This window comes from Myotis myotis, unplaced genomic scaffold (assembly GCF_014108235.1).
Source record: "Myotis myotis isolate mMyoMyo1 unplaced genomic scaffold, mMyoMyo1.p scaffold_m19_p_2, whole genome shotgun sequence".
Lineage (NCBI taxonomy): Eukaryota > Metazoa > Chordata > Mammalia > Chiroptera > Vespertilionidae > Myotis > Myotis myotis.
The window spans coordinates 100,690,938-100,716,759 of NW_023416324.1; the positions used below are offsets into that span (position 1 = coordinate 100,690,938).

General features: G+C 43.0%; 1 protein-coding gene across 1 annotated transcript in view; it reads right to left on the minus strand.

Annotated features, from left to right (window-relative positions):
- The window catches only part of LOC118676260 (sulfotransferase 1C4-like), a 37,899-nt gene that overhangs the window by 9,901 nt on the left and 2,176 nt on the right, over positions 1-25,822 (minus strand). The window contains exons 2-5 of the mRNA XM_036349863.1: positions 23,301-23,423; positions 13,652-13,749; positions 6,277-6,403; positions 2,722-2,816 (exon numbers count right to left, since the gene is read on the minus strand). Of these exons, the coding sequence (XP_036205756.1) occupies positions 2,722-2,816; positions 6,277-6,403; positions 13,652-13,749; positions 23,301-23,423 (443 nt within the window). The remainder of the gene's footprint in view (positions 1-2,721; positions 2,817-6,276; positions 6,404-13,651; positions 13,750-23,300; positions 23,424-25,822) is intronic.

Consider the following 25,822-nt stretch of genomic DNA (forward strand, 5'->3'; position numbering starts at 1 on the left):
GGTAACAGTCATTCAAAATAAACAAGATATGTCTCTTCCTTGTGATTGGAGAAACACACATACAAAGCCCACGTTTCTCTGGCTTTGATGTCTGATGACTCTGGATCATTGCTTATTCCTGACTCTGGACATGTTGGGTATACCTGTTTAATGATGGACCTTTTGAGAGCGCCTTACACTCTGCAATGGGTTCCTGCCTCATCCAAAAGTGAAGAAGGGGGGTCTGGCCCCCATTCACTGTGGCTTTTTCAAATAGACAGAGGGCTATGCTGAGGGAAGCAGAGGGTGATGCTGATACTTAGGAAAGCTGCAGAGAGAAAGTATGGCCCCAGCCAAACATTTGGAAGGAAAGAAGCAATACATTATTTCTACCCAGAGTAGAAGAAGAAAAGAGAGGCCATGGTTAATGAAGGAAATCCATGTCATAAACCAAGGCTTGGAGAACCGTGGACCAGTCAAGGCTACATTTGCCAGGCATTTATTTTACATATAAATTTATGACAGACTTTGAACCAGAGATTGTACATGTTGCTAATGGGGATCTTATTTAAAATGACAAAACTTATTTTAAATATTTATTATTATTATTTTAATCCTCACCTGAGAATATTTTTCCATTGATTTTTAGAGAGAGGGAAAGACAGAGAGAAATATCAATGTGAGAGACACACACCAATTGGTTGCATCCTGCATACACCCTGACCAGGGCCTGGGCCAGGGAGGAGCCTGCAACTGAGATATGTGCCCTTGACCAGAATCAGACCGAGGACCCTTTGTTTTTTTTGTTTGTTTGTTTGTTTTTTTTTCAGCTTTTGAATTCAGGTTAACTATTCTAAACACTGTTTTCATGGAATCTTATTTTATTTTATTTTATTTATTTATTTATTTAATTAAATCTTTATTGTTCAGATTATTACATTTGTTCCTCTTTTTCCCCCTCATAACTCCCCTCCTCCCAGTCCCCGCCCCACCCTCCGCCCTCACTCCCCACCCACTGTCCTCATCCATAGGTGCACGATTTTTGTCCAGTCTCTTCCCGCATCTCCCACACCCCTTTCCCCCCCCAAGAATAGTCAGTCCATTCCCTTTCTATGTCCCTGATTCTATTATGATCACCAGATTATTTATTCACTTGATTTTTAGATTCACTTGTTGATAGATGCATGTTTGTTGTTCATAATTTGTATCTTTACCTTTTCCTTCTTCTTCCTCTTCTTAAAGGATACCTTTCAGCATTTCATATAATACTGGTTTGGTGGTGATGAACTCCTTTAGCTTTTCCTTATCTGTGAAGCTCTTTATCTGACCTTCAGTTCTGAATGATAGCTTTGCTGGATAAAGTAATCTTGGTTGTAGGTTCTTGGTATTCATCACTTTGAATATTTCTTGCCATTCCCTTCTGGCCTGCAAAGTTTCTGTTGAGAAATCAGCTGACAGTCGTATGGGTACTCCCTTGTAGGTAACTAACTCTTTTTCTCTTGCTGCTTTTAAGATTCTCTCTTTGTCTTTTGCTCTTGGCATTTTAATGATGATGTGTCTTGGTGTGGTCCTCTTTGGATTCCTTTTGTTTGGGGTTCTCTGCACTTCCTGGACCTGTAAGTCTATTTCTTTCACCAGGTGGGGGAAGTTTTCTGTCATTATTTCTTCAAATAGGTTTTCAATATCTTGGTCTCTCTCATCTTCTGGCACCCCTATAATTCGGATATTGGTATGCTTGAAGCTGTCCCAGAGGCTCCTTACACTATCTTCGTATTTTCGGATTCTTTTTTCATTTTGCTTTTCTGGTTGGGTGTTTTTTGCTTCTTCGCATTTCAAATCTTTGACTTGATTCTTGCGCTCCTCTGGTCTGCTGTTGGGAGTCTGTATAATATTCTTTATTTCAGTCAGTGTATGCTTAATTTCTAGTTGGTTCTTTATCACAACATCGAGGGTCTCATTAGATTTCTTGAGGATCTCACTACATTTATCGGCAGTTTCTAGAAACTTATTGAAAGACCTTAAAAGTGCGATTTTTAGCTCTATATCCTCCATTTCTGTCATGTTTCTTTGTCTCCGCATTTTTTATGCTTTCTTGGTGCACCCCCTTGTGGTCTTTGTGCTCATTCTTGTTGTAGTTAAGCCTTGATTGTTGTCGGCAATACTGGGGGTGATTTGACCTCCAGGCTAACTGGCTATGAGAGTCAGCTGTGTCTCAAACCGAGGACCCTTTGGATTGCAGTCCGATGCTCTATCCACTGAGCCAAACAGGCTAGAGTGACAAAACTTTAATATACTTTTTTAAAAAGTGAACAAATTAAAACAACTCTAGTCTTCCTCAGTACTTCTTTCCTGTTAAGAGTCCTAATTCTTTTTCTTGAAAGTCAGAACAAATGATGGGGGGCGGTAGAGATCCTGGAAGGAGGAACCTTGAGAGCTAAAGAGGGAAAAATCTTGTGGCTCAAACAGAAGACCTCTTCCATGCTTCTGAATGAGGTGGGAATTGGCCCTAGAGTACAGGGAGGCTAGCAGGAAGAAACAGGCTGTGGAGTAAGGTAGCTACTATACTGGTACCATGTTTGGCGTTTTGTATGTCATATGGCAAGGTGATTGAAGAAATTGAAGGTGGCATGCAAAATATTTTGCATAGATAAACTTTTATATGTTACTTTCCTTCATTGTTGTCATGGATCTGTAACTCAGGAAAAAAATTCTGTGAAGTCAAAATTCAAGTATATTTCTTACTTTCATCATTTCTTCATAGAAGAGATAGAGAATGGGGTGACTCTCTTTCTTCTTCCACCAGCCTTTCACATGATCAAACCAGGAACCCCATACCACTGGAAGGAAAACACATAAGTGAGAGTAGGAAAAGACAGAAGAGAAAATGAGTTGTTTCCTCAGAATACGAATGGAAGGTGTGCTTGGTCAACACAAGAGCAGAAGAACTTACTTTTTATACATCCTATATCCATATTCTGTATTACTTTTCTTCCTTTTGGAAGCTGGCAAGATTACACTCAGGCTCTAGAGCCTACTGGGTTTGAATCTCAGTCCTGACATAGCTGTATGACCCTGGGCCAGTTACTTAACCTCTCTTAGCCTCAGTTATTTTAATTCTCATCTCTGAAAGAGAATCAATAATAGTACCTATGTCATAAGATAATATTAGGATGTATTAATTTATTCTGCAGAGCCTACTATGTGCTCAGCACCATCCTAGGTATTGGGGATAGAGCAGTGGACAAGACAGGTGGAAAGCCCTATTCTGGAAGTGCATCTTGTAGGCGAGACAAAGGAGATGAATATGAAATACGTAGTATATGAGATCATAATGCATGTTTAGGAGAAAAAAGAAATCAGAGAAGGAGAGGGGAAATGTTGCATTTATGTAGAAGGTTTAAATATTCATAGTCTTGCCAGAGAAGGATTCTTTGAGAAGGCAAGATTGCATAAAAACCTGAAGAAGGAAAGTGCATTCCTGGGCAGCGGAACAGCAAGGTAAAGTGCTGGGGCAGAAACTGCCTTGTGTTTGAGGTATAGCAAGGCAGCCAATGGGACTAGGACAGACTAAGAGAGGGGCAAAGGAACAGGAGAAAAAATGTGAGCGGAAAGGAGGCTCAACCCTATGGGCCTTATGGGTCACAGTTCAGGCGTAGGCTTTCACTCTGAGTGAAATGGAATGGCGTTGGTGGGCTTTGAGCTGAAGAATGAGGTGGTCTGACTTCCCTTTTAATAGAATCCCCTTGGTTTCTGTGTGTAAAATAGATTGTAGCTTGGCAAGATCAGAAGCTGAGAGATGGGACAGGGGCTATTCATTTTTCCAGGGAAGGTGTGATGGTAGATTTGACCAAAGTGGTTGGAGAAGTGCTCAGGATAGGTAAGATTCTAGATACAGTTTGAAGGTAGGGTTAACAGATTTGCTGTTGGATTGGGTGGGGTGAGTAAGAAAGAAAGAGGCTCAAGATAAGTTCAAGATTTTAGGCATAAGAAACTTAAAGGGCAGTCATAATTAACTAAGATGTGGAAGCCTCCAGAAGGAAAGACAAAAGTTTGGGTTTGGACATGTGAAGTCTGAGATGCCTCATAGTCCTCCAAATGGAGAAGTCAGTGAGGCAGCTGGGTCTATGTACCCAACACGGTGGAGGCCAAGAATAGAAGTGCAAATCTGTGGATCATCAGCAGATGGATGACATTTGAAACTAGGAGATGATTGGGATAACCCCAAATCTGCTTCATCAGGACTCTCTCTCTCTCTCTTTCTCTCTCTCTTCAGGACTCTCTCTCTCTCTCTCTCTCTCTCTCTCTCTCTCTCTCTCTCTCTCTCTCTCTCTCTCCCTTTCTGTAGAGGAGAACCCTCCAAGGTTTTGATTTCCAAGATTTCAGCATGGTGTACAATTTAACCTCACATAGGACAAGGAGTTGGAACTACACTCAGCTCTAATTTAGAAAGATCCATCTATACATCACCCCAGTCCCATGTTCTCAAATTCTTCAACTAGGTCACTTCTTTGTGGCTCATTCTTTGTCAAAAGCATCTGACATCACTGTTAGAACATCCACTGTGAATTTGCTGAAGACATTAAATCAGTAAAAATACCTCAGGGTATAAATGGATCATTCTCAAAATGTATCTTATAAGGAGCAAATTAGCAATAATAGCTTTTGTCATTTAGGATTATAGAAATCAAATGGCAATTAAAGGCATATTTTCACACTTTACTGTAGACCAGTGGAAAAGAATACTTTAAAAATATTGTTTGATTTCAAAGAGAAAGGGAGAGGGAGAAAGGTAGAAATGTCAATGATGAGAGAGAATCATTATTGGCTGCTTCCTACATGCCCCACAATCCAGGCATGTGCCCTGACCCAGAATCTGAATCTAATTCGTAGGTCACACTCAACCTGTGAACCACACTGGCCGGGCATGGAAAAGAATATTTTATCAGATTTATTCATAATTATTTCAGAGGACTAGGACTCAACTATAGGAGAACTGTAGAGGGCAATTATTTCTTCATAGATCAATATAAATAATTAGCAAAAGGATTTCAGACATAAATTTTGAGCTTAAATAACCAAGTAATGTAGTGCTTAGGTTTTAATCATGCAAAGCTGCCAATTCAAGCTGCAAAGTACAAAACAATCTGTTCTTATATTATACCTCCCAAAAGGTATAAACATGAAAAGGTTTGCTTAAATTACATTTTTTAATGTTTGAAAAATCTTGTTCCTATGAAGTATTTAGATATATGCAAGAGTAGAGGCAATAGTATAATGACTGTCCATGAACCCATTACCCAGTTTCAATAATTTAATCACTTTTTTAAAAAAAAATATATATTTTTTATTGATTTCAGAGAGGAAGGGAGAGGGAGAGAGAGATAGAAACATCAATGATGAGACAGAATCATTGATTGGTTGCCTCCTGCACAGCCCCTACAGAGCATTGAGCCTGCAACCTGAGCATGTGCCCTTGAGTAGAATCGAACCTGGGACCTTCAGTTAGCAGGCTGACTGCTCTATCCACTGAGCGAAACCGGCTAGGGCAATTTAATCACTTTTTAATGTTCTTCAGGAGAAGGACTGATGTATTAAAAGGTCTAGTAGTATTTGAGATTTAGGAAAACATCAAGAATCTTGTGGTAACTTAGTTTTGACACTGGAAGCATAATTGCAAGGCCATACATTTCTGCACATGTAGTTTGTTATTTCGAAGCACCATGGGCCACCATGTTACAAACTCATGATGGTCACGGTTAGAAAACTTGATCATGCATAAAACCTTTCTCTCCAGTTGAACATGTAGGTAATTGGGAAGACTTTAACATGGCAGCCAAATACACAGGATTTGAGCTTAATTAGTCCTGCCTATGTTCAAATTCTAGTCCCTACTCTTGCTAACAGGGTAATCATCAGTTCTGTAAACTCAGTCTCAATTTCACCACCTGTGAATTATGGATATTATTACTGTAAAGATTAAACAAGCAAATTCATGTAAACCATTTAGTATAGGTTTAGAGTTGGAACCAACGTTTATTATAGCTCCTTTCCCTACAGTACAGTTTTGGCTTTATTCAGTGAACATATTGTCATTGGACACAGATACACATACAATGACAAGTAGCCAGAGCTATGCCACATCTCTCAGGAATGTTGCCTCTTGTCTTCCACCCCCTGTAATCAGAGTTTCTTCTGTGAGTGAATTTTATGGAGATAATTTTATAGAAAGAAGAATTTTATGAGGAAACTTTATCCTCTGCAGACATGAGTAAGACTGGTTCCTTCCATTTGGCTTACCTTTGCCTGACAGGAATGTTTCAAAGTACTCATCCCAGCTTCCTGGGTCTGGAAGTCCTTTGTTCATCTTTTGAAAATAGTAGTAGGACACCATGTTGTCTTTGACATTCCTTGCCACATAAATTATCTAAAGTGGTCAGAAGAATTAAAATGTAAATTAAAAAAAAAGATTTAGAAATTGAGCATTTAACGTGCATAGTACCTGTCTGTGTCCACAGACCAAGTTCTAAAGGCCACAAATACATTTTTGTTCTCTTCCACTCATCATCCCATCAGCCAGTATAAACTTGTAAATATGCAAATCTGATCAAGTGGCTCCCTTGTGTAAAATTTCAATATCTGTTCATTGCTCTTAGTATTAAGTATAAGGCCCTGTGTGATCTGTCTCTCAACCAGCTCTCTAACTTCCTTTTGCTCACTCCTTCCGCAGTACACTCCTTTTCAGTTCTCTGATCTTTGTGGCCATTGTTTTCAATGTGTGCTATTCTGCCATTCCTCCCTTAAACCAGGAGGTCTTACACTGATGGACTGTGCCTGGCTACATCAAGAGGACTGTGCCTCTTCTTTAAGTCGCAAGCAGAATGTTGTATAGGTGTGTACTTTGATAGAAGTGAAGACATGACTTATTTCAGATTCTCAGCAGGGTCTGTGATCACTAAAACTTAAAAACCTTTAATTTAAATGTTGGGGTTTTTTTAGAGCTCTGTTTAAAGCCTATATTTAATCTTATTTTGTTCACTTTTTTTGCACCTTCTTCTGTTGCTCTAAATTTCATATATTTATGACAGATTTGTTCCCAACACATACCACTCTCCTAAGCTACATGCTTTTTTTAATTTTTTTTTTCTTTTTTTTTTTTATTGCTTAAAGTATTACAAAGGGTATTACATATGTGTTCTTTTTTTCTCCCCGCCCTTGACAGTCCCCTAGCCTCCCCTACCCCCCAGTGTCTTATGTCCATTGGTTATGCTTATATGCATGCATACAAGTCCTTTGGTTGATCTCTTACCCCCCTCCCTCCTGTCCCCCAACCCTCCCCGGCCTTCCCGCTGCAGTTTGACAATCTGTTTGAGGCAGCTCTGCCTCTGTATCTATTATTGTTCAAAAGTTTATAATGGTCTCTATTATCCATGAATGAGTGAGATCATGTGGTATTTTTCCTTCATTGACTGGCTTATTTCACTTAGCATAATGCTCTCCAGTTCCATCCATGCCGTTGCAAATGGTAAGAGTTCCTTCCTTTTTACAGCAGCATAGTATTCCATCGGCTACATGCTTTTATATCTATACCTGAATGCCTTTCAGGCATTTCAGATTTAATGGGCTCAAAATTAAATTCATACTCAGATAAACTTACTCTTCCTCCTTCGTTCACTTTTTTTTCATTAACAGTACCACTACCAAACAATTAAAATCACAAAATCATACTAGATGCTTCTTTTTTAAACTCTTCCAAGCCAATCCTTGACCAAGTATGTAGATTCTGTCTTTTCTTTACATTTGGAATTCATCGCCTTACTGCCCATATTTAATTTTTAAAATTTATTTTTAAAATTAAATTTATTGGGTAACATTGATTAATAACATTATATAAATTTCAGGTATACAGTTCTATAATACATCATCTGTATACTTCATTGTGTGCTCATCACCCAAAGTCTAGTCTCTGTCACCATGTATTTGACTCCCTTTAATCTCTTCATCCTAATTCAAGTCTTCCTAATTCCTTTTCTGGACTATTGCCACCATCTCCTCATTGATATCCATTCAGTCTTTTTTTTTTTTTTTTATTGCTTAAAGTATTACAAAGGGTATTACATATGTGTCCTTTTTTCCATTCAGTCTTGCCCCAGTTCTTTCTTCCTTCCTTCCCTCCTTCCTTCCTTCCTTCCTTCCTTCCTTCCTTCCTTCCTTCCTTCCTTCCTTTCTCTCTCTCTCTTTCTCTCTCTCTCTCTCTCTCTCTCTCTCTCTCTCTCTCTCTCTCTCTCTCTCCTTCCTTCCTTCCTCCATCCCTCCCTCCTTCCCTCCCTCTCTCTCTCTCTCTTTCTTTCCTCCCTCCCTCCCTCCCTCCCTCCCTCCCTCCTTTCTTTCTTTCTTTCTTTTTCAGATTTTCTTTTTTTTAATATATTTTTTATTGATTAAGATATTACATATGTGTCCTTGTCCCCACGTTACCCTCTACCCCCCCCTGCCCCGCTCATGCCCTCACCCCCCCCCCATTGTCCGTGTCCATTGGTTAGGCCTATATGCTTGCATATAAGTCCTTTGGTTGATCTTTCCCCCTTACCCCCACCCTCCCCTACCTTCCCTCCAAGTCCCGACAGTCCAATCAATGCCCCTCCGTCTCTGGATCAGTCCTTGTTCTTCAGTTTATGTTGTTCATTATATTCCACAAATGAGTGAGATCATGTGGTATTTATCCGCTCTCCAGTTCCATCCATGCTGTGGCAGATGGTAAGAGTTCCTTTTTCTTCTTCTTCTTCTTAAAGAATACCTTTCAGCATTTCATATAATGCTGGTTTGGTGGTGATGAACTCCTTTAGCGTTTTCTTATCTGTGAAGCTCTTTATCTGACCTTCTATTCTGAATGATAGCTTTGCTGGATAAAGTAATCTTGGTTGCAGGTTCTTGCTATTCATCACTTTGAATATTTCTTGCCACTCTCTTCTGGCCTGCAAAGTTTCTGTTGAGAAATCAGCTGACAGTCGTATGGGTACTCCCTTGTAGGTAACTGACTGTCTTTCTCTTGCTGCTTTTAAGATTCTCTCTTTATCTTTTGCTCTTGGCATTTTAATTATGATGTGTCTTGGTGTGGTCCTCTTTGGATTCCTTTTGTTTGGGGTTCTCTGCACTTCCTGGACTTGTAAGTCCATTTCTTTCACCAGGTAGGGGAAGTTTTCTGTCATTATTTCTTCAAAAAGGTTTTCAATATCTTGCCCTCTCTCTCCTTCTGGTACCCCTATAATTCTGATGTTGGTACGCTTGAAGTTGTCCCAGAGGTTCCTTACACTATCTTCATATTTTTGGAATCTCTTTTCTTTTTTCTTTTTCGGTTGGGTATTTTTTGTTTCTTTGTATTTCAAATCTTTGACTTGATTCTTGGGATCCTCTTGTCTGCTGCTGGATCTCTGTAAATTATTCTTTATTTCAGTCAGTGTATGCTTAATTTCTAGTTGGTCCTTTTTCATGTCCTCCATGGTCTCACTATACTTATTGAGGGATTCATTAAATTTATCGGCGGTTTCCATAAAATTCTTGAAAAACCTTATAAACGTGGCCTTGAACTCTATATCCAATCGTTTGCTTTCCTCCATTTCTGCCATTTGTGACCTGTTTCTTTGTCTCCTTATTTTGGCAGCTTCCCTGTGTTGATAGAGTGGCCCTGCGCGCCAGGTGTCCTGTAGGGCCCAGTAGCTCAGCCTCCCCAGTTACCTGGGGTGGACACTCTTGGTGCACTCTTGGTGCCTTGGTTGTTGTAGGATCACTGGGAGGAATTGACCTCCAGGCCAATTGGCTGTGAGAATCAGCTGTGTCTAAAGTGGGAGAACTTCTGTGCTGAAGACACCCTTCTGGGGCAAGACTTGCTTCAGTGGGGCTTTGGTGCTCACTGAGTCTGCTCCCTGAGTGTGTCCCTTATGGATCTGAGGAGTTGCAGTCTGGATGGTCCCCCTCTGACCACTGGGTACAGTGGCTCCTGGATCTAAGGAGGTGCTAATTCAGCCTCTGCCTGAGGCCACACAGCAGGAGCCACGAAGAGGCTCAGCTGTGAAGCAATGCAAGCCGCTGTGGGGCCTTGGGCCTTCTCTTGGAAGTTCCGGGTCTGCCTGGCTCGGCTGCAGTTAGGTACATTCACATGCAAAAGCCTCTGCCGCAGCCTCGGTGGGGCGGGGTCTCAGGGAATCAAAGGGCGGATCAAGGAGCTATGGCTGATTCTCTGCCCGGAGTCGCGGGTCTCAGTGACCCGCTAATTGCTGCAAGCACCTCTGAGGGAAAGCTGCCTTCAAGTTCGCCCACTGCCCGACAGACCAGCTTCTCCCCGTATGAGTCCTGGGTCTCCAGAGACTTCCCGGAACCGGAGTTCAGAGCAGTCGGGAGCTTGTGATTCAAAAAGACAGCCGCGTCCTCAGGTGCCACCCCCTCGCGCGTGCGCCAGCCGTACCTCTGCACTTGTACCTCTGTACTTCACCTCTGCAGCTCCTCTGGCTCTCAGCGTGCTTTTCTTTCCTTCTAGTTGTAGAATTTACACTCAGCCAGCCTTTCTGTTGTTCTGGATGATGTTTGCTCTGTCCTTTGCGGTAATTTTCAATTGTTGTGTGAGGCGACAATTTCCCGGTGTTTACCTATGCCGCCATCTTAGTTTCCGCCTTTCTTTCTTTCTTTCTTTCTTTCTTTCTTTCTTTCTTTCTTTCTTTCTTTCTTCCTTCCTCCCTCCCTCCCTCCCTCCCTTCCTTCCTTCCTCCCTCCCTCCCTCCCTCCCTCCCTCCCTCCCTCCCTTTCTTCTTTTCTTCCTTCCTTCCTTCATTCCTTCCTCTCTTTCTATCTTTCTTTCTTTCTTTCTTTCTTTCTTTCTTTCTTTCTTTCTTTCTTTCCCTCCCTCCCTCCCTCCCTCCCTCCCTCCTTCCCTCCCTCCCTCCTTCCCTTCTCACCAGAGGATATTTTTTCATTGATTTTTAGAGAGAGTGAAAGAAAGAGGGTGAGACAGAGAGAAATATCGATTTGAGAGAAACACATTGATTGGTTGCCTCCTGCATGCACCCCAACCAAGGCCAGGGCTGGGTAGGAGCCTACAACTAGGTACGTGCCCTTGACCGGAACTCAACTTAGGACCCTTTGGTCCACAGTCCGATGCTCTATCCACAGAGCCAAACTGGCTAGGGAACCCAGTTCTTTTTGCCCCTCCACATTGCCATGTCCATATGGGATCTTTCTAAAATGTAAATGGAATCATTCATTTTCTTGTTCAAATTCTTCTATGTGACCCAAGTAGCCTATACGGTCCAAACATTTAGCATGGCAACAAGGTCCTTCACTTATGACTCCAACCTTTCAGGCTTCATTTCTGGCCTTAAATGTACTTTTTAAGTACAAGAGTCATGGCTCCTACCCATCTGGTAAATTGGAATGCTCTCCCATCTCTCGTCACTTGGCAATTTCCTATTTACTTCTCATGATCCTCTCTTCTGTAACCCTTGCCAACCCGCCTTGTCAAGGAGTTAAGTACTCTCATCTTTCTGTCCTCAGAACACCTGACCCAGTTCTTATGGTGTTTTACTGTTACCTCCAACTCAGCTCTGGTTCTGTCTATACTACCAATATATTGACATTGGTCTTTAGTCATTTCCCCCCCCCCCCCCCGACCCAGATCTACACAGAAAGATATGCAAGGTAGAGTGATTAGGCTCTGGATACACCCAGGGATGGTATAAGCTGTGGCTCTTGACAAGACTGTTAAAAGGCACAGAACTATTCCATGGAGAGGGAAGGCCAAGGACTCCTTTGGCTAAGTGCCAAGAGCACGTCTGCAGATTCTCTGTAGGTAAGCAGTTCTTTAGACTACAAGTCAGCAAATGGTTTCTTGGGGCTCTGAAAGAGTTGTAATGAGATTTTAGGGACCAACTCATGATATATGACAAATTGCCAGTTATAAAAACAGTCATGGGCTTTTTTTTTTTCCTGGTAAGTGCATTGTCCACTGTTATAGAGAAGACAGGCAAGATGGCAGTGGGCTGCAGCTCTGGGAATGGAGGTGAAGGGGCACAGGGCTTTCCCCATCAGCAGAAGTGGGTGTGGGATCCAGATAACAGGATGAGCAGTGGGAAGAAAGCAAAATAAACATCTCAAAAGTCTTTCTCTAATATTCTTTGCCACAAAAATCATACTGACCTTGATTACAGTGTATTTCCCATGAGTCAATCTTCTCATCCCCAGGCATGGCTGAGGCCCAGGTCTCCCCTGAGCAACCAGGACAGAAGCCCTGCTTTTCTGTGCTATTCCCACTTCAGTTCACCCCGATCCATTCAGCGCCTCAGCCCAAATCCTTCAACTCATCCCAGACTCCTTTCAGACTCTCAACCCCATAGCCGGCAAACTGCAGCTCGCGAGCCACATGTGGCTCTTTGGCCCCTTGAATGTGGCTCTTCCACAAAATACCATGTGTAGGCGTGCGTACAGTGTGATTGAAACTTCGTGGCCCATGTGCAGAAGTCAGTTTTCGGCCTGGGAGAGTCTATTTTGAAGAAGTACTGTTGATATTTGGCTCTGTTGACTAATGAGTTTGCCGACCACTGCCATAGCCTGTCTGACAGCAACTTCTTTCAGAACTACTTTCAAAATATATGGAAATTCTATCCATTCCTCCCCTTGTCCCACTGCTGTCCGCTCTGTCAGCTGCTAGCCAAATCTCTGAGAAACCTAAAATAGATCATGTCCTTAGCCTACTTTAAAACAACAACAGCAAAAAACAACAGTCATGGGGATATAAAGTACAACATAGGGATTATAATCAATAATATTGTAACAATTATGTGGTGTTAGATGGGTACTAGACTTATTTGAGTGATGACTTTGTAAGTTACATAAATGTCTAATTACTATGTTACACACCTGGAACTAATATAATATTGTATGTAAACTGAAATTGAAAAATAAAAAGATGTATATGAAAATCAATTTGTACCCCTATAGACTTCAATATATAAAATAATTTTTAAGTTTATAAAAATTTGATAAAATTATTTGGTTTTATATCAGGTCTCAGAATGTTTAGAACTTGTAGGCACCCTTAGAGCCTTGAAAGAGGCCATTTAGCTACAAGTGAAATAAAGTGAGAAGATAGTGGAGCCCTTGGTTTTTAAGATTCCACCAGTGAAATCTTCTGATAACTTAAATAAATACTCATCTCCTCAAGGCTAGGAGCAGACCAACAGAGTACAAGCTTAAGAAGAACGTTGTGGTTGTAGGAGGCACAGAGTAGGCAGCAAAGGGTAGTGAAAAGATCATGGGTTGTCAAGACAGGAAGATCTGGATTTGCAGCCCATCACTTCTATCTTCCAGGTGTTTATCATTGGACAAGTTGTGTGACATCTCTGAGCTGTAGTGTGCTCATCTTTATTCCCCTTTATGGCATTACTGAGGGGCTGAGGATGCTCAGAACCAAAGCTAATAGATTTTGGTCCTCTCCCTCTTCTCCATGTAGGTGTAAACTAAGCCCATCCTTATCAATGAGAAATAAAGAACATGGAAGATAATTGCAGGTCTCATGATCTATTCCTTGGTGCTCCTGGTAGACACAACATGGGGATGACTAGACCATTGTTCTAACACAATATTCTTATGAGGAATATTCATCTATGACTATTTTCTGCTTCAAACTTACCTTACAGTTTTTCTCCCAGAAGGATGGAGGTAGTAGTTGCACAGGAAGATGAGTTTTCAGTGTCCTCGGGGAAGGCATTGCATTAGCCTGGTCAATTCCTGAAAAATTATACTGGCTTATTACTTACTTTTTAAAAAGTTGTTATTTCTTATGCAATTGATTGTGTCATTTTTTTTCAAATATGACTTTTGAGTTTAATGTCATGTTTAGCCCTTTGTCACTCTGAGATGGTAAGAGCATTCTTCCCTGTTTTCTTTTAGTACTTAGTACATTGTGTTTCATTTTGTATGTTAAAATCTTTGATACATTGGCCTTCACTTGGTGTCTTATTTACTACTAGAGGCCCGGTGCATGAATTTGTGCATGGCATTGGGGGGGTTGAGGGGAGAAGGGACCAAAGGAGGTTGGCCGCTGGCCCTGAGGAGGGAGCCAGCCCTCGACCCCCAGGGGAAAGGGGCCGCATCTGCCATCATCCACCCCTGGTTTCCCAACCCAGCCCAGGCCCAAAGGCCCCAGAGGGAACGGGAGAGGTGGCGATGGTTGCCAGGCTGGACGCAGAAGGAACGAACGCTGGATGCTGACACCACTGCCCTGAGCACCTTGCGGTTTCCTGCCTCCCCCCCTTATTCCCTCACCACTGCACTGCCACTGTAGTGGGTGGGCGGCTCCCAAGGAAGAGAGAGGATGGGAGCAAGACAAACTCTTGAGTCTAGGGCTGACTTTCAATAGATAGTGCCGGGAGCCGGTCCATGCTTGCTGTTTCAAGGGACCTGGCATATATGGCATACTGTTCTTAATATGTTTGCTCACCTTCTTGGCACTATGTGTTTTAACCAAGGTCTCTGAGAAAGGGTGTTTCCCCAGGTAGGGATTTTCCCCTGAAGTTAGGGAGGGAATAAAACCTCTTAACTAAGTGCCAGGCGGGTAATTAATCACTTTTTTTTTTTTAACAATCATGCTTAAGCTACATAATCTTTACTCCCTGGAATGGAGATAAGAAACGCCCTAACCTTTGTAATAGAGATTGATAGGATTGAATCAACTGGTATAAATACAGATGTAATAAGACAGCAAGACCCAGAACTTAGGAGACAGAACTTAGAACACAGAACTTCGCTGGAGAGAACATGGCAAAAGATCCTGGACTGAACCTGACTACAGAAATTGGCAAGAGAACCTGACTAGAACCTGGTGACTGAACCTGGCTGGAGAACCTGGACAGAACCTGGCTGGAGAACCTAGCAAGAGAACATGGACACAGAACCTGGCTGGAGATCCTAAGCAGAACCTCTCTGGAGATCCAGACCAGAACTTGGCTGGAGATCCTGGCTAGGCTGCTGATCAACTGAACGCTGTCTCCGTGTCCTTCCTTCTTCGCCGACTCCGTCTACGCCTTTGGGGACCCCTGGACCCGCTGGGGTTGGACCCCGGCAAGATAGCAGTGAGGGAGCTGCTCTGCTATGTATGCAACCCCGACCCAGAAGCAAGTCTGTATGATGGTTTAGCACCAGAGGTCGATGAGGGCTGGGTGGCCAGGGGAGAGGGGCTGCAGGAGGTTGGCTGTGGGAGCGTACTGACCACCAGGGGGCAGCTCCTACATTGAGCATCTGGCCCCTGGTAGTCAGTGTGTGTCATAGCGACTGGTCCTTCCGGTCATTCAATCGTAATGGTTACTTAGGCATATATATATATATTTAGAGAGAGAGAGAGAGAGAGAGAGAGAGAGAGAGAGAGAGAGAGAGAGAGAGAGTCCCCCTATCTGTTTCTCATTTCGTTAACCTTCGCTAACTACAGCAGTATTGCTCAGCATTAGGGGTTGTTGATACAGATACAAATGAGGACATTGGTCATAGACCATCCAGAGCATGCCTACGTTATATTTTAAAGTTACTATTCAAATAAAATAATCAAGAAATTCTTGTAGAGTTGTTGAGGCCTTCCAAATATGTGCCCACAGATGGCCTCTAAGATCAAACCCAAATTACTTAGTGTGACCTAGAATACTTTTCAAAATTGATCCCCAGGTATTTATAACCCTCACTTTTGCCACTTTTCTTCAAGCATCCTGGTTTGACACTAACCAAGCTCTTTTGAAAACATGGCACATGTTAGGCTAATTCAAAAAACAAAAAGGATAAAACAATGACCATTAATTTGTTAATTCACTTTTCAAAGATGAGTTCATAAGTCAGTTGTTTTAAATTAAATAAGAATGAATTCTGGTAGAAACAGTATTATTAAAAAACTAGAGGCCCAGTGCATGGATTCGTGCACCGGTGGGGTCCCTCAGCCTGGCCTGCACCCTCTCACAATCTGTGACCCCTCAGGAGATACTGGAAGTCCGACATCCCCCGAGGATGTAGGAGTGCACAAAGCAGCAGGTGGTGTCTGCTGCTGCCACACAGTAACACTGCCGTGGAGGCGGGAGAGGCTCACGCCACTGCAGCTGCACTTGCCAGCCATAAGCCCGGTTTCTGGCTGAGTGGTGCTCGCGCTGTGGAAGCATACTGACCACCAGGGGGCAGCTCCTGCATTAAGCATCTTCCCCCTGGTGGTCAGTGCACATCATAGCTACTGGTCAACTGGCTGCTTAGGCTTTTATATATATACTAGAGGCCTGGTGCATGAAGTTTGTGCGGGGGGGCGGGTAGTCCCTCAGCCCAGCCTGAACTCTCTCCAATCCAGGACCCCTTGGGGGATGTCCAACTGCTGGTTTAGGCTCAATCCTGCAGTCGGACATCCCTCTCACAATCAGGGACCACGGCTCCTAACTGCTCACCTGCCTGCCTGATTGCCCCTAACCACTCTACCTGTCTGCCTGATTGCCCCTAACCACTGTGCCTGCTGACCTGATCGCCCCTAACCACCTCTGCCTACCAGCCTGATTGTCCCCAACTACCCCCCATGCCAGCCTGATTGCCCCCAACTGCCCCCCTGCTGGCCTGATTGCCCCCAACTGCCCCCCCCCCCCGCTGGCCTGATTGCCCCCAACTGCCCTCCCCTGCTGGTATGATCCCTCTATTTTTTTTTTTTTTACTTCTTTGGCATGATCCCTCTAACTTCTCTCCCCTGATGGCCTGATCACCCCCAACTGCTCTCCCCTGCCAGCCTGATCACCCCTAACCACCTCTGCCTCAGCCCCGCCACCATGGCTTTGTCAGGAAGGATGTCAGAAGGTCTCCGGAAGGCCTCTTGGTCTAATTAGCATATTACTCTTTTATTACTATAGATGTTATGCCAATAAATTTAATAAAAATTGTCTGCAAATTATGCTTACACTGGAAGTGAATCAGTTATCAATTTTATTTTAATCATCACTATTGGTGTACCCTGTAGGTATAAAATTTGGCTTCCACACTGTCAGCATTTCTTGGGGGCCAGACTTCAGAGACTTCATAGATAGTTCTGAGGTCTTTGGCCTTGCTCTGAAGTTACTGGGCTGCCCAAGTTATCACTCAAGGGAGAGAAATTTAGACATCATAAAGCACCATCCTGACATTTCCATGGGGAGGGGGTGAGGGACCAAGATGCTTTGGTAAGAGAAAGGGAACATTTCTTTAGCACTCCTAAGCCTTCTCAAACTTATTGACCCCACGTTCAATTCTGATGGGTCACATGGTAGGGAGATGATGCTTCCTAAACGTTTCCCTAGGCTACCCATTTCAGTGGTTCATTGTTCTTTCTCATCCCTCACCATTACCTAGTTTTCATAAGATTTACCTAAAATCTTTTCAAGGTAATGTGACTGTCTCTGTGGAGATGTGAATCATCCTGCTTCCCTAGTACAGGTTGCTCTTATGCACCTTGAAAACCATTCACTTCTTCGCTACTACCAGAGAAATTTTTCCTCTCACCCCCCTTTTTCTACGGTCCATGTGACTCTCCCTAGGTTTCTGTTTTCAAGGTTGAAATCATTGCCTTTAGACTGTCTTTAATGAATAGAGTTGCTCAGCTGGTTATCTTAGCTCTGTTTAAAATCTTGGGGGTGATTATAGTAGGTATAGTATCTAGACTTGGGGTTTAACAGTATAAGGTGAATGAGGCAGGAATTTAAATTCCCGAAGTTGGGCTTCCTGTTTGTATGTTGAAAACTGCACCTCCCCCCCCACCCTACCTCCTCAGGGAACTCGGGTAGTCAGACCCTTGGTCTGAGGATTGCAGACTCAGGTTCATAAAGGACAGGAGGCCCAAGCCCTGTCAAAGTATGGATCAGAAGGAGGGCTAAAGGACCCTACAGAATCCATATCAGCCCCTGCCATCAGGCTTTGGAATTGCTGGGCTTGGTACTGGATGTGACCTACACTGACTTCCTGCAGAGGACTCAAGGCAGTGAGGCCTTGATCTGAGGAGTCCAGCCTTGGGTCAACAGAGGGAGGATCCCAGGACCTGCCAGGGCTCAAGGTGAGGAACATGAGGGAGGAGGAAGGGACCCTGGACCCTAGAACAAAATCATCCCACCCAGGGCGGGTGACAATAGGCGATTTCTGTATCCGGGTCTCAGAGACTCGGGGGTTTTGGTATAGGGAGTGGGACCTCAGATATGCAGAGACTGGCCCAAGTCCTGCCAGAGTCAAGGTGAGGACCCCAAGGAAACACTAAAAGGATTCTGGATGCCACAACAGAGGGGACCCCACCAAAGCCCTCCCCCGGTGTAAGCCCTGGGAGTCCCCAGAGTGGGATGACAATGACAGGCAATTTCTGCAACTGGGTCTCAGAGACTTGGGGGCTTTAGTATAGGGAGCAGGACCTCAGATACCAGAGGACTGGCCCAAGTCCTGCCAGAGTCAACAATAGGATTTTGCGACCCTGCATCACATAACAGAGGGGACCCTACAGAAGCCCACCCTTGCTGTCAGCCCTGGGAGTCCCCAGGGTGGAATGACCACTTGCAGTATTTCCTGACTTTCACAAACGGGTCTGAGAGATCCTGGGGACATGATATCGGGAAAAAGGCCTCTGGTCCACAGAGGGGAGGACCCAGGTTCTACTGGAGTCAACCGCTGAGGCTGCAGACCACCCAGGCCGGAGGCTAACAACTTTGCAGCACCCACCTTGCCCTGCCCTGCTCACCCCCCGCCTGGCGTTCAGTCAAGCCTTTGGTCATTTTGGATGTTATGGACCCTGGATCTTTATATATAGAGATATAGACTAGAGGCCCGGTGCACAAAAATTCATGCACTCATGGGGAGAGAAGGTCCCTCAGCATGGCCTGTGCCCTCTCACAGTCTGGGACCCCTCAGGTTCCCCAGAGACCAGACAGGACCTAAGCTGCAGTTGGACACCTTTAGCGCTGCAGAGGAGGCGGCTGTGGAGGAGGTGGGAGAGGTTCCCGTCACCGCCGCTGCACTCTCAGTTGTCAGCCCAGCTTGTGGCTGAGCAGATCTCCCCCTGTGGGAGCACACTGACCACCAGGGGAAGCTCCTGCATTGAGTGTCTGCCCCTGGTGGTCAGTGCACGTCATAGAGACCAGTTGTTCCTGGTCATTCTGCCATTAAGGTCAATTTGCATATTACTCTTTTATTACATAGGATGACCAGGTTTCATCAGAGTCTATTTAACTCCATCCTATACCTCAGATACATAAATTTGGAGTAGTCCATACAGGAGATTATATATATGTTAGTAGCATGACTTTAGAAATGGAATTCTTGAGTTCAGATCTTGGCTTAGTTACCTATTAGTTATGAACGTTGAGCAAATCATAACCTCTGTGTTTCAGTTTCTTCATTTCTTACATGGGTATAAAATAGCAACTACCTCACAAGTGTGTTGTGAAGATTAAAACACTACATGGAAAGTGTTTAGAATAATGCCTGGCATTTGGTAAGTGCTATAAAAATCTTAGTTGTGGCTATACCATTTATTATTTTTTCCATTAAAAGTGCATTGTGGGAGAAGAACCAAGATAGCAGCATAGCCATAACCACATCAAAATTACAACTAAAATAAACAACAACTATCATCCAGAACTGCAGGAAAGCTGGCTGAGTGGAAGTACTGCAACTACAGAGGTAAAGAAGAAAGCACACTGAGACTGGTAGGAGGTATGGAGGCACAGAACGAGCTGGTCCAGCACCTGGATGTGCTGCTTTTTCAATTGGGAGGGAGATTGCTTCTATGGAGGCCACTCGGAGGAGCGAGGGGTCCCATCCCCACACCAGACCCCCAGCCCAGGGTCCCAAAGCGGGGGAAACAAGTACCTATGGGCAATAAAAACTATGGACTGTGAATACCAGTGCAGATTGGGGCTGAGTGACATATAGGTTGCTGGAGACCCAGCTACTCCTCTTAATAGGCTGGCCCCGAGAACTGAACTTACAAGCTCCTGCTTGCTCTGACCTCCAGTGCCGGACAAGGCTCTGGGGGACCCAGACACATATGGGGAGAAACTAGACTGGCATCAGGGAAGGAACTCAGGGTCGGCATTCTTCTAGACGAAGGTGCTTGCAGGGGTCATTGTTCCTGTGCTGGGACCTCCCCAGTGGAAGGCTGACTGGCAGCCATTTCTGTTTGCTCCACTCTGGTGATTCCCTGAGATCCCACCCCACCCAATTTACAACCCCATCCAAGCTGTGCACAGCAGCTTTTGCATATGAATGGTCTGTCCTTTGTCAGCCTAAAACCTGTCAAACAAGCTGCAGCTGGGTCAGAGAGTTCCAAAGCTATCAATAAAAGGCCCAAGGCTGGCACCAGCCTGCCTTGCTTTACAGCTAGGCCTCACCTGGGCACTTCCAAACCCAACACAAAGAGGAGGAATCTGCAGATCTCTCTGTAGCTCCTGCTGGATAGCCCCAGGCAGTGGCTGACTTTGCACCTCCCTGGAGATCCAAGAGCCAGTGTACCCAGTGGTTAGTGTGAGACCATACCAGATTACAACTCTTCACATCCATAAGCAACACATTCAAGGGGCAGACTCAGTGAGCACCGAAGTCCTACTGAAGGGTGTCTCCTGTGCAGCAGCTCTCCCACTGTAGTAGCAGCTGGTCCCCACAGCCAATTGACCTGGAGGTCAATTCCTCGTAGTGACACCAACAGCAAACAAAGTGCAACTACAAAAAAACTGTGTACACAGCCAACACAGGAGTGCACCAAGAGTGTCCACTTCAGGTGACTGTGGAGGCTGAGACATTGGGCCCTATAGGACACTTACTACACAAGGCCACTCTATCAACTTAAGGAGATTTAGCAGCTACCCAATACATAGAAACAAACACAGGGAATCAGCAAAAATGTGGACAAAAAAACGTGTCACAAATTAAAGAAATGGAAGAAAGCAAACTACTGGATATAGAGTTCAAAACCACAATTATAAGGTTACTCAAGAATCTTCTAGAAACCTCCAAGGAACTTAGTGAGACCTTCAAGGATCTTAGTGAGAATGCCAAAAAAAAAAAAAAATGGAAAAGGGCCAGTCAGAAATTAAGCATACACTGACTGATATAAAAAATAATATACAGGGTTTCAACAGTAGACTAGAGGATCCTGAGAATCAAGTCAATGATTTGAAATATGAGGAAGCAAAAAACACCCAACCAGAAGACCAAAAAGAAAAAAGAATCCCAAAATATGAGGATAGTGTAATGAGCCTCTGGGACAACTTCAAGCATACCAACATCTGAATAATGGGGGTGCCAGAAGAAGAGAGAGAGCAAGATATTGAAAACCTATTTGAAGAAATAATAACAGAAAAAACTTCCCCTACCTGGTAAAAGAAATAGACTTACAAGTCCAGGAAGTGCAGAGAACCCCAAACAAAAGGAATCCAAAGAGGACCACACCAAGACACATCATCATTAAAATGCCAAGGGCAAAAGACAAAGAGAGAATCTTAAAAGCAGCAAGAGAAAAACAGTTAGTTACCTACAAGGGAGTGCCCATATGACTGTCAGCTGATTTCTCAACAGAAGCTATGCAGGCCAGAAGGAAGTGGCAAGAAATATTCAAAGTGATGAATAGCAAGAACCTACAACCAAGATTACTCTACCCAGCAAAGCTATCATTTAGAATTGAAGGTCAGATAAAGAGTTTCACAGACAAGAAAAAGCTTCATCACCACCAAACCAGTATTATATGAAATACTGAAGGGTATTATTTAAGAAGAGGAAGAAGAAGAAAAAGGAAAAGATAAAAAATTATGAACAACAAAGTGACAACAAATATATATCTATCAACAAGTGAATCTAAAAATCGAATGAATAAAAAATATGATGAACAGAATAAACTGGTGAATGGAATAGACTCAGGGGCATGGAAATGAAACAGACTGATGATTCTCAGAAGGAAGCGGGTGTGGGGGGTGTGGGAAGAGAATAGACAAAGAACTTATATGCATATATGCACTACCTATGGATACAGACAATAGGGTGGCAAGGGCCTGGGGTGGGATGGTAACTGAGTGGAGAGGAGCTATGGGGGGAGAAAAGAGGGGCATCTGTAATAATCTCAACAATAAAGATTAAAAAAAAAACATTTTAAATCCTATATAATAAAGAGCTAGTATGCTAATTAGACCAGATGTCGGTGGAAAAACCTTCCGTAACGACCTTCTGGACGACCTTCATTATTTATTAAGGTAATAAAAATAAAAACATAAAGAGATACCATTTCATGTTAGGATGGTTATGGTCAAAGAGTTGGACAATAATAAATGTTGGAACCCTCATATATACAGTTGCTTGTGGGGAACAGTTAGGCAGTTCCTCAAAAAGTTAAACATAGAGTTACTGTATGAACCAGCAAATCAACTCTTAGGTATATACACAAGAGAGTTGAAAACATATGTCTACCCAAAAAACTTGTAACTGAATGTTCATAGCAGCATTATTCAAAATAACCAAATAGTGGAATCAATTCAAATATCCATTAGTTAATGAATGGATAAACAAAATGTGGTCTATCCATACAATGGAGTGTTATTTAACCACTGATATATGGTACATGATGACCTTGAAAACATTATGCTAAGTAAAAGAGTCTAGACACAAAAGGCTATGTATTATGTGATTCCATTTAGACGAAATATCCAAGAAAGGCAAAGACATACAGACAAAAAGTAGAGTAGTGGTGGCCATGGGCTGGGGAAAGAGGAAATAGAGAATGATTGCTAATGGATACAGGGTTTTTTGTTTGTTTTGTTTTAATATTCTGGAATAAGATAGGGGTGATGGTTGCACAATCATGTGAATATACTAAAAACTACTGAAAAGTGTAACTTTAAAAGGCTGAATTTTATGGTATGTGAATTATATCTCAAAAATAGAGTAATAAATTTTATTTAAAAAGAAGTGCATTGTGAATTCTTACTTTGAATACTGGTGTTCTTGGTGCCAGGCTTCCTTGACCTTGGCCTTGGCACTGGGGTCCCACATGTAAAAGCAGGAGCTCTATTGGGGGACATTCCCTGGCACTTGTAACTCACTGACACTTCATTTAATAGGGAGATAGTGTTTCTCTACTAAGTATTAAGGCTAAATAAGTTAAGGGACTTATCTAGATTTGCACAAGAAAAGATAACTTTTATTCAGTGTTTAGAATTGGGGACCAAAAGAAGTTTTTCATTTTTTTAGTGTAGTAGACTTTCAGAGTCTCTACTCCCAAATTCCCATCTTTATGTAAAGTTTATGATTTTTTTTTTATATTGGAGACTTACCAGAGTTTGTTGTTCTTACCCACTCCAAGAAAGGTTGTCGAAGATGTATGGGAGCCCGTTTGCTCTTCTCAATATCTCCGTTGTTCTGTATCAAATCTACAATTTCTTGTGTCCATGTAGTTCCTAAGAGTAGAATGAAGAACCAAGGAACTAATTATTAATCTTCTGCAATTTACAATTTAGAAACAGCTTGTCTACAGCAGGAATTAATTTGTCTATCAATACTGCATTTATGTTACTTTACTATGTTGAATTGAAACCAATTATTAAGATTATCTTCTCACCAAAAAGGGAAGAAATGTGACATTCATTTTTTTATCTTTCAATGATGTGTGTTTTTTTTTAAATATATTTTATTGATTTTTTACAGAGAGGAAGGGAGAGAGATAGTTAGAAACATCGATGAGAGAGGAACATCGATCAGCTGCCTCCTGCACATTTCCCACTGGGGATGTGCCCGCAACCCAGGTACATGCCCTTGACCGGAATCGAACCTGGGACCTTTCAGTCCGCAGGCTGACGCTCTATCCACTGAGCCAAACCGGTTTCAGCAATGATGTGTTTTTAAAAATCTAAATATGCATTGATATTTTTAGAAAACGATCATATAAATAATTATTATATGTAATAATAGGGGTTTATTTTTAAAATATTTCCATTTGAGGAAAATCACAGAAATTCACAACCACTCACTTTTACAATTAAACCCTTGCTGCTAATAAATAATTTTGTTTCCCGTCTGGTTATTTTTTCTTTTTAGAAACATGAAATTGTTCCAATGTGAAAAGGAAAGAAATTTAAAAAGGGAAAGTAAGAATTACAAATAATCCACAAACTGGAGGAATATAGATTGAATTAATTTCTCTTTAAAAGGAAAAGAAAGACTCAATGTAATATTAAACAACTACAAGAAGGTTGAATTGGTTTTAAATGGAAAAATAACCTTTGTTACATTTGGGGTTAATATTTCTTTCTTTCTACAGACTCATCTACTAACTGCTTAATGATTTGGGGGCGGGGAGGGCGGTTCCTCTCACACCCGAGCCCCCTTGGCCTCTCCAGTGTTCAGCCTCCCAGAAAATCTCCCCCTGATTGGCTTCTGGGACATGTGGGTGACCTGGTCTTATTTCTCAGGGAGAAAGCATGGTGGTTTGGATGTGTATGAGGCTGTGGAATCCGATGGACTCCAATATTATCTCTGGTATGCATGATTTGGGTGGTTTTGATACATTATATAAATTTCATTGAGCCACCAATTATTCTCATGTGTTTTAAGAATTAGAAAATAGGCAGAACCCAGCTTACAGTCAGCACTAAATAAATATTAAATGTTTTATTTTTTTTTACTGTGTTGATGTTAGTATACCTGGAGGGCCAGAACCAGTACATATGAGAGCATCTTGCTCAGGTAACCTGAGGGGGAGAAAGGTGCTATTCTTGTCATGGTACCCTCATGTGGGTTTCCTGAGGTCCTAGTTCCCCTTTCCCTAGTACATTGATGACGGCCCCTGGGTGCTGTCCAATGGTCCCCATCTAGACTCTACTCTGGTGCCATATCTGCTCAGCTCCTGGTTGGTTTCTACTCTGAACTAAAACCAATTTCTCCTGCTTCCTCCCCTGGAATCAGAATTTGCTTTAACAGTTTTGTTGCCTCTTTGTCAATTTATTGTCCTAACTCCATGTTTGGGTCTGCCAGATACAGGTTACTGGATCTGCTGCCTTTCCTGGATTCTGAGGGTGGCTGAGCCCCTCAAAGGAAGTGCCCTCCTCCTTTGCAGACTCTGCTTCTAGACTTGGTTTTGCTGTTGTAGACATTGTGAGCATCTCAGGAAACTCAGACTCCCTTAGTGGTTGGTCCAGACCATCCAAGGGCTTCTGACAGACTTCCTTGCCTCATACTCCAGACTTGCCTTGCAATTAATCCTGTTTATAGGGGGTGGACATCATGACTCACACTCACCACTAATTATTCCCTCTAGCTCCAGGAGAGCTAAATCCCACTAGTCCAGTGATGTGAACCTATGACACGCGTGTCAGAGGTGACACACGAACTCATTTTTTTGGTTGATTTTTCTTTGTTAAATGGCATCCTATCTAATAAAAGACAAATAGGGTAATTAACTGTACCTCTGATACGCTTCCCATTGGCTAATCAGCAGGATATGCAAATTAACTGCCAACAAAGATGGTGGCCGGCAGCCATGCAGCTGAAGCAAACAGGATGCTTGCTTGCTCCAGTGATGGAGGAAGCCAAGCTTCCCCGCCTGCCATGGCCCGGCTCTGAGCCTGAAAGCAACAACTCCGAAAGCAACTATGTTTCAATTATAGAAGCTAAACAAACACCAGATACCTGCTTTCAACCAGCCGAGGTCTCAGAGCTGGAGCTGCAACAGTGTTTCAATTATAGAAGCCAAACAAACCCCAGATACCTGCTTTCAGCAGCCGAGGCCTCAAGCTAGAGCCGGGCCTCAGAGCCGGAGCTCCAGTGACAGCTATAGAAGGTAAATAAATCCCAGAATAAA